Source organism: Antrostomus carolinensis, unplaced genomic scaffold, assembly GCF_000700745.2.
Source record: "Antrostomus carolinensis isolate BGI_N321 unplaced genomic scaffold, ASM70074v2 scaffold14178, whole genome shotgun sequence".
NCBI classification, from domain to species: Eukaryota; Metazoa; Chordata; class Aves; order Caprimulgiformes; family Caprimulgidae; genus Antrostomus; species Antrostomus carolinensis.
In genome coordinates, this window is record NW_010330990.1 from 9,688 (window position 1) to 27,418 (window position 17,731).

The window sequence follows — 17,731 nt, forward strand, 5'->3', positions numbered from 1 at the left end:
TGCTCAGTGCATCTGCAAGGGGATTCTCCCACTCATAGTTAGTGGGAATGTTTAACTATGATGTTATCTGAGCATCTCCATTCTAGTGACATTGCATGCAGGCAAAAATACAACAGAGAGGAGCACTGTTTTTACTATGACTTAAGAAGGAATCTCTAAAATACCACTTGTGCTGGAAGTTGGTTTTTTTCTCTACTTCAAAAGTTATGCAGTGTAATTGCACGTTCCTAAGCTGCTATTCTTTATTCTGTAGTGTTAGTGTTCAAACATTTTTCTCCAGCGTGCTCAATCCAGCACATTACAGGACAGCTGCTCTCCAAAGATTCTGTAATCTAACAGCAGTAGCATTTTGGCCACTGAAGCAAAGGCAAACTGCAGAAGCTTTCTGGATCCCCAAAGCCTAAGCAGCTCTAGTTAAACTGCTGTTAGCACTGAGCTAGCTAGTTAAAGGGTTTTTTGAGTATATATAGGCAAGCTACAAGTATCTGTATAGACTGCAATCACACCTTGAAATTTTAAGGCAGAAAACATTATTTTGCAGCCATTTCTGAGAGAGGTTCGGGGATGGAGTTGCAGGGAAGAGTTTAGCTCTAGTAGAATAAACCTTGAGCTGATGGTTGAAGGCCTTGAATAGCTTCAGAACAGACTCCTTGCTTTAGAATAATCTCAAGGCTTTCAAACAGCCTGTTACTTGGATGCTATCACTCCAGTAAGCCCAGAACCTTTGAAAGTGAACAGCAGTAAAATCAAGTTTAAAAAAAATAAAGAGAATTTTTAGAATATGTAGAATGCAAGAGCTATTTTAATTAGTTTTTGTTACCTCAGAAGCTACACCTGTTTCCAGAAGAGATGCCACCACATAAGCTGTCAAGGAGATCTTACCATGGATTCCACCCTGGAGGGCAACAAACACAAACCACTGGATGAAAACTAGAGAAAAGGACACTGGATAAAAAGAGCCTTGAGGCAAAATAAAACATCATGGCTATAGAAGAAGCTGTGGCATCACAGAACTTCTTTTCCTTTGCACATAAGGAGTACAAAATTTAGGAACCCAAGCCAACATTGTAGCTTCCTTCCCCAGCAATAGCCTGAGAACACACTCAATGCACATAACTTCATACTCCAAGACACGATTCTGAAGTGTTTTGCAAGACTTGACATCTTCCTTTCCATTCTCCCTGAACAGCATGAAAATAAGTTCTGATGGACTTTTAAAAGTTGAAATTCTTCTGATTCTTCCTATATTATTCCAGCCTTCCAAGTACAATATTCATATTAGGCATAAGGAAACTGCATCACTGTGCTTTGATAATAACTTTTAAAATGCACCTATTACATGATTTTGAGTCTGTACAGTGTTTACCTGAATGTCCTTATTTAATATCCTGCCCATAGCAGGAAAAGAACCATCTTCTTTCTGATGCTGGATGATCCAGTCTTTGGCAGCTGTTAGTTCTTTCGGGTCAATGAAAATAAATCCACGAGACTGTGCAAAGGACTTGAGGACAAAAGCTGTTAGCCTGTAAATACGAATTTATCATCTTTACTGAGAAAACAAATTCAGAATAATGTATCAGTAAAGGGAAAACAACATTCTTAGAAAGCACAAATTTAAAAAATTTTGTTGGGGAAACACTAAATATTGTTAGATAAAAATTAATGGTACATAAAAGCACCTGAACACTGTCTAATCTTCTGGATAAGAGCAGGATTAATGGGCAACAAATTAAATTGAAAAGTATAACTGGAAGATGTATTTGTCTTAGTTGTGACACACTCTGAAATTCAGTTCCCTTTTATAGGTGCTGATCTGCTACTCAAATTATTAAAGCTTTTAAATTATGAAACAATATCCTTATAAATATGGAATTATTTGTAAAGAAAAAAGAGCAGTAAGTTTTCCAATTTTGTTACTGTCTTAATTAAAAAAAAATAAATCAGTCCCATTGCTAAAGTCTGAGGCTGTGTTAAGACTTTTTACAGAATTAAGACTTAAGAAAAGCAAGAGAAGTGTTTCTGGAATTCTAAACCTCTGACATGCAACAAGTGTGAACTCTGGCCAGCTTTGGGAGATTGAATCATCCATTTTACAAGCCTCTGAGGAATGGGAGGGTAGAAAGCATGCTGCCTGGCAGGGGATTTTTCAAGTGTTAAGTAATTCTGTGTCACCATATTTTACATCTAGGGACTGGGAGATGCCAGATCTGAGATAAAAGTTTACTATCTTAGAAATAGTGAGGCAGCAGCATCATAGAAGTGGTACTTCCCCTCAGATGAGTTCATGGAGAAAAATCAATTTAAAGCAAAATACAAAGCAGATGGAGAAGCCAAATGACAGCACAAGCAAATGAATGAAGACAAGAATCTACTACATCTGTGATGTTATAGTCAACTAACACGCTAACGTGATGTAAGGTACAACCTTAAAGGCCGTGGTTTCCTAAGGGGGACATCAGGGAGATGAGCTGATTTCTCAGTTTCATAATTTCTGGTTCTCATATTGTTAGACTCTGAAAGATCCTGCACTTCAATTCTCAGGGCATAAATCCATACTATTCCATTTACATCCCCATGAGGGGATATAAAGCACTTGGGAGACAGACTTCTTTGGGGGTTTTTGGGTTGGTTTTGGTGTTTTTTGGTTGGTTTTTTTTTTTCCTACCCTGGCAGAAGCCTCTGCCACTGCTAGAGACAGCAAGTTTCTCTGCACGTGCTCCAGGTGAAGCTCCACTCCCTAGTGGAATTGCTTCAATGCCCCTTGCATTGCTACTCTAATTCCAGTAGACCAAACATGATCCTTAATTATAGCTTTTGTGCCTAAAGCCTGGACATATTAGTAGATGTGACTATCTTAAACTGCCCCTGAGTCTTGGAACAACTATAATAACACCTACTAGTGTAGTATGAACACTCAGCAGCATTGAAACAGTAAGTCTATAGTCATTGAGTATTATTTCTATTCTCCACTGTGTGCAATACCATGATGGAAGCTGGAAAATTACTCTTCTTTCCCTGCCAATTGTGTATTTTTCCTATTTAGCAAACACTGAATTTTCTAACTCTGTTTTAAATAGCAACTCACCACATACTCCCTGAGGAGTCCCTCTCGCCAAAAGCACTGTATGAACCATCTTGTCTCTTGTAGGTCAGCTGGCGCTGGTAGCCTGGAAGTCAAAAAAGAATTGGGGGAGTCCAAAATCCTCACACAGAGAAAAACAAGGATGTAAAGTGAATGAAGACTCAGATCATCTGGCACTGGTGCAAGGGATTCTGCTGCCTGAGGCAACCTTTTATTTTGCTGTGAGTGATAGAGGCAGCTCTGTGTACGTAGGCTGTAGCTTACTCAGAACTCCATTCAGGCTGACATCTGTAAGGATACAACTCCTGTATTTTGGCCAGTAAAAGTGTTAAAAAATTGACACCCCCTCTGAAAAGATGCAGTATTAAAAGAAAGATTTTTCACTCTATATGGGCCTCAGATACAACTTACTATTGAGCACTTTCTCCTTAAATTGTTCCTAAGTGTTGATTTCCAGTGTGTTCGATAGACAAATTAAGTACTTGTAGTTTTATATCAGTCTTATAATTTTCTCTGTTCTTTTATTCAAATGTTTATTTTGAGTTGACTTTTGCCTTTACATTTATTCTTCTTTGCTTGCTAGGTTGATAGTGACACAGACTTTATTTTCTGGCTTGCTTGCTCTTCTGAAATCTTCTGTTTTCTAAACACTCCTCTAAATGCTTGGACTCACCAGAGAGGATCACCTTTCTAGTTTTCACCTGTTCACCTGCTTTTGTAGCACTGAATTATGGGAAATTAGAAAAATTACTGACTAATTTAGCTCAAGCCACTTCTAAAGATCAGGGAATATATGGGAATTGTTGGGTATCAGTACTTTCTATGAGGGATAACAGTGATGAAAAAGTTTGCTGGCTTAGTAAGTCACAAAAAGCCTTCTAGAGTGAGCAAACAGTGTACTAAACCATGTACTTGGCAGGGCTCCAATAAATACAGAAAAGTTTAAAACTCTTGAGGATTTCTTCTGTAAGGGTTAATTAGCAGGCAGAGTTTGGAGCCAAAACCGTAGAAGGTTTGCAGATTCATAAAAAGAAACAAAAGCAAATGATATTGCAAAGGAAACACTGACCCGGACTATTAAATTCCCTTTGTCTTACTGCTATCAGCAAGCACAAAAAATTACAAAGTAAAACAACTGTAGCCAGGCAAAGGAAGCAGCACTGTGCTTTTGCTGCTGAATACAAGGAATATATTACATATTACATTTTGTATTTATCTTTTCAGAGGAGAACCACCTAATCCTGTCACCTCTGATTTCATGATGTGACCATTATCTGACTCATACACAAGACAGCTTTGTCCCTTTGGGTCATTCTTGTTTTTAATGATCTCTGAATTCTTACTTGTCCTGAGAATTGTATTTAGTTATAAACTGTTTTGCACATGGCTCTTCCTAAACAAATTCTGAGACAAACAGTGCATAAAAAGATAAGATTGCTTTGGCCAGTTCAGTGAGATAGGACAGGACACTGAAAGGACAGAAAAAAGCCTTTGTTGTATGCCTCTAGTTTAAATACTTTGGATACTAACTTTTGATTTTGGGTATACTGTTACTAAGAAAATACTGTTAAAAAAAAGAGAAAGTTCAGAGAAGAGCCGTGTAGTGACTAAAGAACTGGAAATACAATTTATGAATAAGGCAAAAAACCTAGCTATGCATATTTTAACCAAATTCAATTTTCCTTGACTTTCTGAAATGTTTAAACATAGAAATAAGTTGCCTAATTAAAAAAAAAAAAACAAACATATAAATTAATAAGCATGTAAACTAGGAGTTACTGATGGGAAATACAGGCTACATATGAAGGGAGAACATCTTGCCATCAAAATCTGTTAACCTGTGAGATTATCCCACAAGAAATTATGAATCTTCATCACTTGGGATTGTTCTTGCTAATCAGGAGTATGTGATCCCAGCAAAACTCTCTTCTAACTTGAAAGCCTTTTATCCTTCTGCGAATTGTTAAATGTAATGAGTTACCTTGAACAAGGTAATCAGTAGCTTCACTCTCCACTTCATGGCTGAGTTGTTTGGTTTTCTGCAGATATTTCAGGACAAAAACATTAGGAGCAAAATGGATCATGTTCTGCTCCCCACATCCAAACGGTAAGCGCAAAAGATTGTCCAAGTTGTTCAGTGTAGGACCCATCACATCTCCTGTTTGAAAAAGAGGCAACATGTTCAATATCAAGGAATACATTCTACTTCCTTTTGATGTCTTATGATTAAAACCCACCTGACTACACTAATTTCTACTAGCTACACATAGACAGCTTAAATAAACTGTATCATAAGTTGAGAGTCCTTAAAACATTAAGCCTTAGCCCTTCAAGCTCTTGCTAAAATGAAGAAATTTCACATTTCAGAGTTTGATTATTCATGACTTCCCAATTTAGACTCCTTGTTTAGAACACAGCACAATTTGTGATTACAATGCTTATGAAATTAATACTATGAATTCTAACAGACAGATCCTCTGCCAAGCCCTCAGATGAAATCAACTTTAAGTCACTGTCAGCTCAAACAGGGTTCAAACAAGTGACCAAAAACCCCCCAAAATTGTCCCAGAATTAAGCAGCACATACTTTTGTAACTGCCTATGACTATGTTATCTGGTCTGTATTACTCAAATAGTGGTCAGAAGCAAGTAACAGCTGGAGTATCTCGTCATATTTGATAACTGGAACCTAGTGATACCTCCTCATAATTGATACCTATTATTGAAGCCGTAGCTCTTTCTGATCCTGGAATTATGTTGTGGGGAACTCCAAGAGTAAATGCTTCATTGTGATTTTCATCAGTCTCTTCTTTTCTCCAAATTTTAAACTCTCCCATTGACCCCCAGCCTGTGGAAAAGCCAATGTACTTCACCTCAAGCTGTTTGGGGACTGTCCACTCCACAATAATAGACTCATTTAGCACTCGAGTACCATGGCCAACCTGAAAGGAACAAAAAACCATGCAGTTCCAAGAACTCACACATACAAGGTCAGTCTGCCATGTGTCCTTGGACCCAGTAACTTCTGTGTGCATCAGAGAGCACCACAGATGGACAAGTACTTTTCTCTTTCCCACCCACAAAACAATCCAAGGAAGTTTAATGAGAATTTCACAGGCTTGACCTCCAAAGCTTTCAGCACACATAGCACTAAAAACATTGAAGACTGAGGTCCCGAGAACATAATGTGGCAAGCAAATATGTTCTGATAAAAACAGCCTGATCAAGACTTTCTATAGAAAAAGCAACAGCAACGAAGCTGTCACCTTCTACAACAACCCTAATGAAAATCTGCCATATCCATGCTCAAATTCAATTTAGAAAGCAAGAGAATTACAGACCATTACCTGGATAACTCCATTTTTCCAGCTGATCCAGAAGCTGCGGAATTCATCCCAGGAGAGGATACCAGCTGTGTCCCTGCTGACCACTGGCTCACCCATTTTGCTTATGGAAATCCATGTTTTAGTATTTTGATGGCCACCAATAACAATCTCAGTCATCTCTGCCATGTCATGCGGACCAGAGGACAAGGCCACGTGAGCATCGTTGTGTGCCTTCACAGCAATGTCAAAGTGTGTCATCTGGGCAGGTTTCTGCATGTATTGGTACTCATATTTGTTAGGTGTAGAAATGTGTATTTTCTCTAGTGAAAAAAATAATGGAATGTTGTAAGAATTAGAGCTTAGCTCACATACTTCAAAAATAACCCATAGCTAACTACTAGAATTTAAACAAACAGACCTTTCCTAAGCACGTGTTCTTTTCTCCAGCTTCTCTTAAACAAACTATAGAATCATATGTGGATGTTTCTTCCCATCTTCTATTTATACCCCCTTTCAATATAGGAGATCCTTCAATTCAAACTGCTCAGCTGGATTTCTTATGAAGTCTGTAAGTGATTTTTTCAGTTCTAATCTAGTGGTCAAAAGCATCTCTGTTTAGCTACTGGAGCCAACTTTGAGCTATCCAAATTTCAGGCAGAAAGGACATACTGATTCCAGAACTGAAGTTTAAAACATTAACTGAAAATATAGTACAGTTACAGTTACTGTCCACAGTGCTGAATACTGAAACTGTTTCATGAAGTAAAGGAATTTAATTGCCATTTCCAGAAATCACTTGGGCAGTTACAGCAAATTCATAATTAGCCAGCCCGGTAAGAAAGACTCTTTATTCAAAAGTTCCTCCTACACACCATAACTCATCAATCAGAGACAAATGGAAATAAAGATTTTTTTTTAATTATTTTTTTTTTCCATGGGATGAAGCCACATATTTCTATTTATAACTAAATCAAACTTAATCTCTCATTCAAAGCTTTAACTTACCATTTGGGCAGAAGAACACACTATAGGTGTATTCTCTGGACAGTCCCTCTGGCTAGATAAAGACAGAAATCCATACATTAAAATACAGTGCTTGGATTGGCAGTAACAGCTATTCAGTTTTATTTACAAAATACAGAAATAATATTCTGTTGCTGTACAGTGTTTTATACCCCCTACAGAAAAGTTATTGCACTCTATTCTGTTAGCTGGAGATATGCTAACCACTACCAGCTCATCTCACATCACATTTCTTAGCTTAACAGAGCAAAGATACCTGATAAGATTTCTATCCCTTTTTCTTCTAAGCAGCATTGAAGATTCACCAGCAGGAACTCAGAACCAAATGAGCCCTTTCTGTATATGTACCACTAAAACTGATTCTTTCCAGTCATCTAAACATACCACAAATCAACTTGAAGATTCTTATAAACCTATTCACATTTGATTAACTACATAAAAGTTTTCATGATTTTCCCAAGCTTTTATATTTTTTTTTCTGAATTATTACAAATTGATATTTTCTTACCTCAATAATAACACTACTGCGAACGTAATCTACTCCTACTGGGGTCCTTTTGTCCATATAATTGTCCTCTGAGTGCTTGCCATTCTTTAAGGTCTGCATCCCATCCTGACAGCAGTTAGTTCCACCATAAGCAAAAGCTTTTGCTAAGAAACAGAAGGGAAAAACAGCAGAGATTTTGTGATAGGAAGATCTTCAGGAGTTCAAGTGAAGATCTAGATAAGTTAGATACACTTGATTAACAATACATCACGTGTTTTGTAATTACAGCTGTCCTATTACCTTTATTCCATCAGTATTTAAACAGTCACACCTAAATTCAGACAATATTTGGACAGTCACAGGGCAACAGAGAAACTCTTTCCTAGTTTCCAGTCCTGCACAATTTTTCCCGTGATTATTTACAGACTCTCCAGTGCATTACAGATATAAAATCTGTTTCTAAGAAACAAATGAAGTTGAAAAGCTAAGAAGGGAGCAAGTGGAATGAGTGATTCCACTTTGGGGTAAAAGGGAAATAAGAATTTTTCTTCTGAGAGAGGAATAAAAAGAAACTCTTGTAAAACTCCTTCAAGCAGCAAGCCATTTTTATTTCTCTACTACCAGTGATGTTGCTCAGTCCAAGCTCATTGAAGGACAAAACGACAGAGGTGGGTTTCGCTTCTCCAGGGGCAACACACTTCTTTCTTGTCAGATGGTGTTTCCCAGGATGCCCAACAAACTTTATGCCTTTTGGAACAGAAATCTTCACATGGACCTGTGAAAAATTTTCAATGCCATTTATTGCAAATTTCAGCTGCAACACCAACTGATGTTAAAAATCTGAAAACCACAAAATGCTTCATAAAATCACAGTATGCACAGATTATTCATTCTGTGAAGCTTCCAGTAATATATTTCACTAACAGCATTATTTTCAGCTCAGCAATTCTACAAGCAGTTCAGAATGATACTGCTGGAGCTAGACAGATTGTGTGTTTGAGAAGAAGACATCTAAGGAGACAGGCTTATTATTATTTTAAACCCCATTCTTTCTAAATACACTACTTTCAGCAGTTTTCTGATTATGAAGTTAATTCTTCTCTGTGGTTCAGCATAAGTTTCCTAATTATCTTCCCTACATTTTCCAGTATTTGTATTTCTAAAGTGTTGCAAGACACTTCAGATTACTACAGCTGTTTCAAGCTAAAAGTAAATAATGACATTTATTCATACTGAAAAACAATTATTTTTATCTTGTTCAAAGTATTTATGCTGAGCTTATCAACTACATTTATCTCTGTACCTTATCTATTGTAACTTGTAGATCACTTAGGAAATTTTGATGAGAAAACAATCAAGTGACTTAGCAATGGGAGTAAATCAGGCTGTTACCTCTACGCAGACAGCTAAATAATTGTAGACAGTCAATGGGATTTTGGTCTGCTCTCCCCGGATGACGTGGTACGGCAAGGTGAACTCAATGAAGAAAGGTTTAAACGTCTTCAGTTCTGTCTGACTGGCAATGCCCAACCCCTTCTCTTCAGACAGACCCACAGCTTCAGTTATCCAGGTAGTGATGGAGTCTGGCACTTCCACATGCAGCTGTGCTTCTCCTGATATATTACTACAAAAGAAAATAGAGAATAATTAGATTAATTAAGTGCTTTTGAATGAAGCTAAAGTGCATAGAGTCAAACATTTTGGAGAATTCCTTCCAGATCCAAACTTACAACATTGCATCAGCATCTGCTTTGAACAACAGCTTATAAAAGACTCAATATTTTCTATCAGTTTTTTTTAAAACCTATACACATTTATAAGGAGTAGAACTGCAAATAGTTGCTTCTGCAAAACACAAGCTAACATATAAATTAAAAGCTTTATAGGCATTTGCAGTCTCATTATAGAGTTTCTTTTCTTAGAGGCAAATGTCTGCACTAAATAAAAAAAAAATTAAAAAAAGAAAAGAAAGAATCCTAGGCTGAGGTCCTGGATAAAAACAGCTCAGCAATAATTTAACAGCTAGTGAAATAAAAGACATTTTTGTTGGAACCTATTGTCCTTGTATACATTGCCACATTGCAAACTCTGCTTAAACATAAGGGCAAATGAGAAGTTTTCCAGACATGCAGTTCAGTAACTGCTTGTCCAGGGGAGTGTATTTTGATTCAGAAACATTTTGTTTGGTTGGTTTTTGGAATGCCTGACTCAGAAAATTTCCAGAAACATCATTTTCTTCCAATGAGGATTGAAACTAATTATTAAAAATCAAATTTCTATTCTGAGTATTTAGCCTTACTGTGCATACCACAACATGATATCATAAACCTGGTGTCCTCCCCTTCCATACTTTATAATAATAGAAATTCAAATTTGTTCTGCATACTTTGCTATTTCCCTCCTGCAAAGAAGCTTTGGCCTTGCCTGGAACAGAAAACATTTCCTCTAAAAGTAAGAACAAAAGTTATTTCATGGCTCAACTGGCAGGATGATTGGTGCAGTTATGAGTACACCCTAAGGTTGTTTTCTCTCAAGTTCTTATTTATTCCCCGGAGCTTGATACACACGCTGCTAGCACTGTGATCTTTTGAGAGCAACGTGCATCTTAGTTGGCATGGAAAACGAGAAAGCAGGATCTTCCAAATAAGCTCCATGAGTCTACAGCATAACACACCGTCTTTCAACGCTGCAATACCTCCCGATTCATGTCCAGGACAACCTGAAGAATTGCGCTTTCACTGCTTTTCAACTGAAGGTTATTCACATTTTAGGGCACTGAAGTATCTTTACTTTCATCGTGTAAATCAACTTTTGCAATTTTCCATCAGTCTAACCTATTGGAACTGTCACTAACTATGCAGCATATTGTGTACTGCTCTGTGTATTTATGACAGGAGTAACCCTATCCTAGCAAAAACCAGGACAAAGGATTAATACAAATAGTTTGATAAAAAACTAGAGATCACTGTGCCTTTGAACAGGCATGCTAGGTTCAGTCAGCCTCCAACAGCTCTGGGCAATGAACGTGGTTCCCCAGCTGAAACTAGAGTGGAGAGCCTGGGAAATACACTTGGCTTGACAGCACCAAGTTATTTTAACTTCTTTTAAGCACACTAGTTCCGTAATATTTAGCTCTTCATCCTCACTGGAGTCAGGTAGTTGGTACCTGCAGTAAACTTCATCCCAGAAGAACAAGCAGAAGGGTGTCCTAGCTCCAGAACTGGCAGTATTCCAGTCTGTTTAACCGGACAATTTGTTGCAGCTGATGTTCTTTCCACTGGGATTTCAGCCCATAACCAGCATTAACATTATTTTCACACATGAGGGCACTTACTCTTCTGGGCAGGGGGCCAAAGTACACACACATTTTCAGCCATTAGACCCTCCAGCCAGGCTCTAGGAATTTTTAGAATTGGTTTGGGAAGTTGACATTAGGCCTTTGTTTCTTTTTTGAGGATTGTATATTATAATTATAAATTGTAGAAGAAAAAAAAAATAATTCTTCCTGTTCAAGAGAGTGGAAATCAAGGAATGCTCAGCTCAGTTGTTTCTAATGAAATGAAGTGGAGAAAATGCAATCTGCAGCTTTTTATTCCACACTACCCCACTTATAATTAACTGTCCCAGCTTGTTGAGGCCCAAACAAGCACTTCTGGAATTCTTTGTGTATTTCTACAAAGCATATTTCATGCTCAATTGAACAGATTTGAATACACTTGCTGCAAGTTCCTGTCAAATTTAATATATAATCATTTATTGAGAATGAAGTTCACTTGCAAACCTGGAGAAGCCTTTTTTTATAATTGCTTCAAGTTATCCTAGATTTGCTGTTTCTGGGAGAAATTAGTTATCTCTATTATTTTTTTCAGTTCCAGTTGTATCAGGTGGAAACCACCATTTATTAGACAGCAAATCAGAGTTTGAGAGAGATGCTCTTGCATCAGCTGAATCTGTGCAATTTAAAAAGCAATCAGTATAGAATACTCACCAGTGCATGGTTAGGCTATGCCAGCATTTACAGAAGCAGCTATTCTGCGTCCATCTCCTCACACTTATTATTCTGGGATCATTTTCCCACTAAAGCAAATGCAGCAATCGATGGTAGAATAGGAATGGAAAGGAAGAAAAACACTAACACTCACTGAAGCTGACATTTCTGGATTACTCTAGGGTGCAAACACAAATCCAGACCCAACTCACCCCCCACTGGAAGGGGAAACTGGCACATCCGAGGGGCTGGTCTTGCCTCTCAAGCAAGATTTCCCGTTATGCTTCACTCTCTAAAGTGGTACACAGAGTTCTGGTTCACATGAAGATTTTAGCATAGAGCAAGAAGTGCATCATGGCTTTATATCTTCCAGTCCCTTTTTATTGCAAGAGCAGTCTGACTTTGCATTTATTGTCAGGCAAGCTTATACAACAGGGAGTTCCCTACAGTAGCTAATCACTGCAAACCTGTATCCTCACTTGCTCTTCAATAACTTGTTGATGCATCTTCCCATAAGTGAGTAAAACCTAGAAATGTGTTGAACCAAACCATTGCTCCTTTCTTTCCCTGAAGACACTCCTCTGCTTGTGACACCACAGTCAATCACACATGGATTGCTATGCAGTCAGTCACAGCTGACAGGTTGAACCAAGTAAGTGAAATGTTACAAAGAAAGATTGTTGATTAAAGCAGTAATAAACAACAACAAAAAATAATCAGAGAATGCCAATGTAACTCCAGTTGGTTTTAAAGAGGTTTTTTTCCTGCAGTTGAAGGGAATACAACCCTCTGGATATAATTAAAATAATTCCCTATTAATACCTGACATTGAGGCAGTGCCAAATCCATGTTTCAGGAAAGAAGGTTCTTTTTCTCTTCTCTGCTCTGCTAGAAGAAGAAATAAGTCCTTGGTAATTAATTCTTTTAATAAGACAGTTTTAACAGTAACTGATAAATCAGTGTTACCACCTGAACGCAGCCCACATGACCAATGAAAACTCTAGCTAGCACAGAATCATTAAAAAGTGAATGGGTGTATCATTCATAATAGAAATTACATAGTCTTTCCAATTGATTCCATTGTGCACACGCACATCAGTCTGGAGACATAAATAAGAATTAAAAAAAACAGTAGAAATAAGATAATCTTAAACACTAGCATAAATAATATAATAATAATTAAAATAAGGTTTTATGATCCAAATTCTTTCACCAAACAAAATCAAAGGCAGCATATAGGGCATGTGACTTCCCAAAATATCATGATATGGCCTTATTTTTAGCAGTTACTACAGTTAGTACTTTATTCCCCTCCGTTTCTTCTCTTGGAATTGTCTGGAACTCTGCAAAAACAAGGGCTAGCTTGCAAATATTGAGAAGCAGCAACTAATTCCCAGAAAACTGAGATATGCAGAGTTTCAAATGGTCATTTTGAAGAATATTACTTTGCATTTTTCTAGAATTAATTTAAATTTAACAAGCAGTATCAGTTATAATTTGTTAGGTCTATCAAGACAATGGAAGAGAGATTCCTCACCATCATCTGGTCTAAACCAACGAATTTCCTGGGTGCATGAAGGTGGAAAACAGCTGAGAATATATAGACAAAAGAGCTGAAAGGATCACAGACAACATGCATTACAACAACAATGTTACCTTGGTGCTATTTTTGAATGCATTGTAGCCACCAATGTCCCAGTATGTGGCTGAAAAGCTGGGACAGCCTCGTCCGTGTACATGCCTCCATTCTGTCTGTGGTTTAAGCTGACTACATCAGTCATCACAACCAAGCCAGTTTCCTAGACAATGAAAATGAAGATCACAAAACAAAAACCAGAAAAAAAAAGAATTAAACATGTACCAATAAAAAACTTTTCTGACTAGAATCCCCCAACCTTATTCCAATATTTATAGGGTAAATTTCAATTGAAACCTGAGGATTTTTTAAAACCTTTATATAAAAATGACTGTTAATGTGAAAATATATAGGCAGAGGTTTTAAGAGAAAGCTCATGTTTGCTTCAAAAAAGCATTTAAACCAATATGTAACATTACTGGGCATGTGTAACTGCCAGGCAGCTACAGGTGAAAAATTATTACACATATTTTTCCCCTAGAATGTTACATTACAGCTTTTTACCCTTCCTAAAAGTTTCCAGTGTGTTCTGCTGCAGTCAGCAGGCAGCTCTCACATCAGACATCACCCATTCTGCACTACCAGGGATGCCAAGCAAAATGGAAACTGTCCACACAGCTTCACAGTGAAAATACAGAATTTGTAAGGAAGCTGTCTGCCAGCTCTGTCCCCTAAATGCACTTATTCATAAGAGACAGCAATTCCCAGACACCACAGGGAGAATGAGCTTTGTTCTCTTTATATACACATCCAATTATTACAAATCAGGTATCTAGCAATGCACACATCCCAGCTGTTCATATATCTCTTTTCCCAAGAGTTTTTGCCTCTCAGTAAGAAAAAAAAAAAAAGAGTATCAGAATAAAAAACCCAACAGATCCCAGGGAGAGAAGCAGCAGTGATTCCTGCAGCAGTGGACAGTAACAAGGATTTAGAGTTTATGATTAAGAGATTGAGACATTGGGGGAATATTTGGAAGCCTGTGTTCTATTGTGTTGTCTTAAACCTCAATTTAGCTAAAATTGCAGAAAGGACAAAGAATGAAGAGACAGAGGATCAGGGTAACCTGATCAAGGATACAGAGAAAACATTACTGATGTTTCACAGAGATGGCCACAGAAGCTGGCAGAACTGGGGCAGGACAGAAGTTTAAAGGATTTCCAAGGGATGGTCTAAACAGGAAAAGGCTATGAAAGATTCACGTTCCACCTTCCTTCCCTGTCAAAGTAACTGCAGAAGAGATCTCCACGCTCACCCATGCCTGGAGGAACCTTCTGGTCCCCTGTCTGATTCTCCAGAGTATCAGCATGAATTCCTTCACCCAACAGGATATCTGGCCCTCTCATCAAGACTGGCCAAAATCAAAACACGTTTCTCCAGTATCTCTGCTGGAACAGTATACTCTCTGTTCTCAGAAATTACTTTTCAGCCTATCCCCTGGAGAAACAGCTCTGATGAGGAAAAAAATAACGGCCTATAGAGCTGAAAATTATCCTGCAAACACGAAAGCAAAAGAGACACTCCATAGAGATGTGAGGCTGATTCTTCCTACTGTAAACGCGAAGCGAGCATCCTTGGTGATGTCCCAGTGCCAGGGAAAGACAGAAGATCTACGGCGTCTACGTGAGGACATGCCTGGCCACCAGAAGTGCCCTTCTTCCTTCAGAGCTCCAAAAGCATCAGACACATCATACTCTGCAAGCTCCTGAAAAACCTGCAGGGAAAGGAAAGAGACTGCTGTCCTTAGGTGTAAAGGCCACTTACTAAAGGTGAAGTGCAGACAGCAGTATTAAGAAAAAGACATCAGTGCCTTCAGCTCCCTTTTACCTGACTGGCTGTCAGCTGAAAGCCTGTCTTCAGCAAGTAGACACTCTTATCCACAGTGGCAACGCAGACACAGCTTGATTTTGCAGCTCTGACCTTGATGTTCACGACATCACCAGGTCTGGTCTCATTTGCTGAGAGAGTCACTGCAACCTAGGAATTTAACATTAAATCCCATTATGGCTACTCATAATCAGCAGAGAAAACTACAAAGAGTAACAAAACACCCCCTGTTCCTCTCTACTAGCTACACTGCCAGTACCTGGTTTTCAAAGGTGGACTTCACAGTGAACTGCAGGCTGTCTGTGACCCCTTCTCCATTCTCCCTGACGTAATACACCAGAAGACGGCCCAAGGGAGCCATGTTGTGAACTACTGAGAACCGGAGGAACGTCACGCAGACTTCGACCTCTGCTGCAGGGATACTGGTAGGTGCTAAAAAATAAATGGTAAGAAAGACAGTGTTATTTATCATAATCGCTCTCTTCCTGCCCCATCCAAATCCTCTGAGGCACAGAACTCTCCACCCAGAACTTGCATCCTTCCCTTGCTCTTCTCGAACTCGGAATCTTTTCCCTTCATTTTTCTTTTTCTTGTGTAAGCTGGTAGGCAATTAGCACCCATAACATAATGAGCAGTATGGAGAAGGCGGATAGAGAATGCCTACCCAGTGCTTTGCCTGACATAAAATCAAGGAAATATACAATTAAATTACCAAGCCATTAAAATAAACAAAAGCAGGTAACTAATGCTGCAGAACGCTGCTAAGAAAAAAAGTAAATGGGTTTGAAAAAGGATTACGCAGTTTGTAGAGCATCATTTCACAGGCAGCAGTTAAACAGTCAGAGAATGGTTTGAGTTGCAAAGGACCTTTAAAGATCATCTAGTTCCAACCCCCCTGGTGTGGGCAGGAACATCTTTCACTAGGTCAGGTTGCTCAAAGCCCCTTCCAGCCTGACTTTGAACACTTCCAATGACAGAGCAACCACAATCCCTCTGGGCAACCTGGAAATACAACAGCTCAGGATCAACCTTCAGTGCAGAAAGCTATTATGAATTCTGAAACCATTGATTACCAGGAGCTGGTACATCTAGGGAAGTTTCTTCTACTTTTCCCCTAACTATTCCGAAGCTGGTTGCTATTGCAGGACAGATGGACTTTTCCTTTGGCAGCTGTTGTATGCATCTTCCCAAGCATACCATTCTTCATCCCCCTGTTCCCTGGATTCACCAGATTTGTATCTTTCTGTTATTCTTTGTACAAACTAGGAGTCCACAATTCATTTCCCTTCCCCATGTTACCTGCATGAACTTCTCCTTTAGCCTGATCAACACCATCAGTCCACCCAGTGTCCTCTTCCTAGTTTAAGCTCAACCAGCTCAGTAAATTGCCCCAGCCCCATCATACACTTCCCCACCAGTCAACTGATCCCAAGTCAAGCATATCAAGAAAGACTGGAATTTTCTGAACAGAGAGACTACAGAAAGGCTAGAGGAAACTCTCCAAGAGTTTTCCCTCTTGTAAAAATTTATCTTTTTTCTATATGATTATTTCTGTAATGGATATCACTATTTTTCTTGCATAAAATTTTTCTATGCCCTTTAAGGAGCATCAAAATATTAAAAAAAGAGGATACTTAGGTTTGTGGAAATGTGTTTTCCCCTGAAAACAGGAGAAAGTTTGCATTTCTGATGCTAGCTACCTGTTCCTGGGAATCGTGTGATACCAGTGTTCTTCTCAAAGGGAAAGGTGGCTCTTTTGCTCCTCTGTTGGGTGACGTTACTGGGCTGAAGTCCTGAAAGGACAATGTTGCCTCGCGATGCCACTTCATAATGTAGAGTGAAGTTGCAAGGACATGTGGACTTCACTGCAATCCAAGCCTCCTCTCCTACCTGCACCCAGAGACAGAAAAGCAAAAGATCTAGTCTGTTACAATGCATGCTTTTTATTTATAAAGCCCAGAAATCTATTTGGGTTTCAGTCCACAAGAGATGTGACCCCTCTCCTAAGAAATGTATGCACTGAAAAGTATATTACATTAGCCCTGTTTTCATGGACTTTCTTCTCAATAAAAAGGGGCCTGTATTCAGTTCTTCACTCCCTGCAAATCTAACAGAAGAATGGGCTGGGGGGTTGTATGCATTAATGAAAACAATAAAGGAATCTCTGGAATCCTGAAAGTTAAGCCTTTTGGCACAGAGCAGCTGTCAGAATTGGTTGAATTTTAGACACCCCTTCAGTAGTCCAGCCCAAAAAAGAAAGAGATGGGTTGGGGGTGGGAAGAGATGTGCATTTGATAGTCTTTGCAGTTTAATTGAGATTATACATGGTGATTACTTTCATATGGCAAATACCAATTCAAACA

General features: G+C 38.6%; 1 protein-coding gene across 1 annotated transcript in view; it reads right to left on the minus strand.

The window, feature by feature from the left end:
* The window catches only part of LOC104528926 (C3 and PZP like alpha-2-macroglobulin domain containing 8), a gene marked incomplete at its 3' end in the record, with an annotated part of 34,871 nt that overhangs the window by 7,221 nt on the left and 9,919 nt on the right, over nt 1-17,731 (minus strand). Inside the window, exons 14-29 of the mRNA XM_010173083.2 lie at nt 17,069-17,258; nt 15,628-15,800; nt 15,369-15,518; nt 15,094-15,255; nt 13,562-13,704; nt 12,728-12,793; nt 9,310-9,541; nt 8,539-8,692; nt 7,939-8,081; nt 7,413-7,464; nt 6,429-6,727; nt 5,798-6,023; nt 5,064-5,240; nt 3,086-3,167; nt 1,367-1,523; nt 821-895 (exon numbers count right to left, since the gene is read on the minus strand). Of these exons, the coding sequence (XP_010171385.2) occupies nt 821-895; nt 1,367-1,523; nt 3,086-3,167; nt 5,064-5,240; nt 5,798-6,023; nt 6,429-6,727; nt 7,413-7,464; nt 7,939-8,081; nt 8,539-8,692; nt 9,310-9,541; nt 12,728-12,793; nt 13,562-13,704; nt 15,094-15,255; nt 15,369-15,518; nt 15,628-15,800; nt 17,069-17,258 (2,481 nt within the window). The remainder of the gene's footprint in view (nt 1-820; nt 896-1,366; nt 1,524-3,085; nt 3,168-5,063; nt 5,241-5,797; nt 6,024-6,428; nt 6,728-7,412; nt 7,465-7,938; nt 8,082-8,538; nt 8,693-9,309; nt 9,542-12,727; nt 12,794-13,561; nt 13,705-15,093; nt 15,256-15,368; nt 15,519-15,627; nt 15,801-17,068; nt 17,259-17,731) is intronic.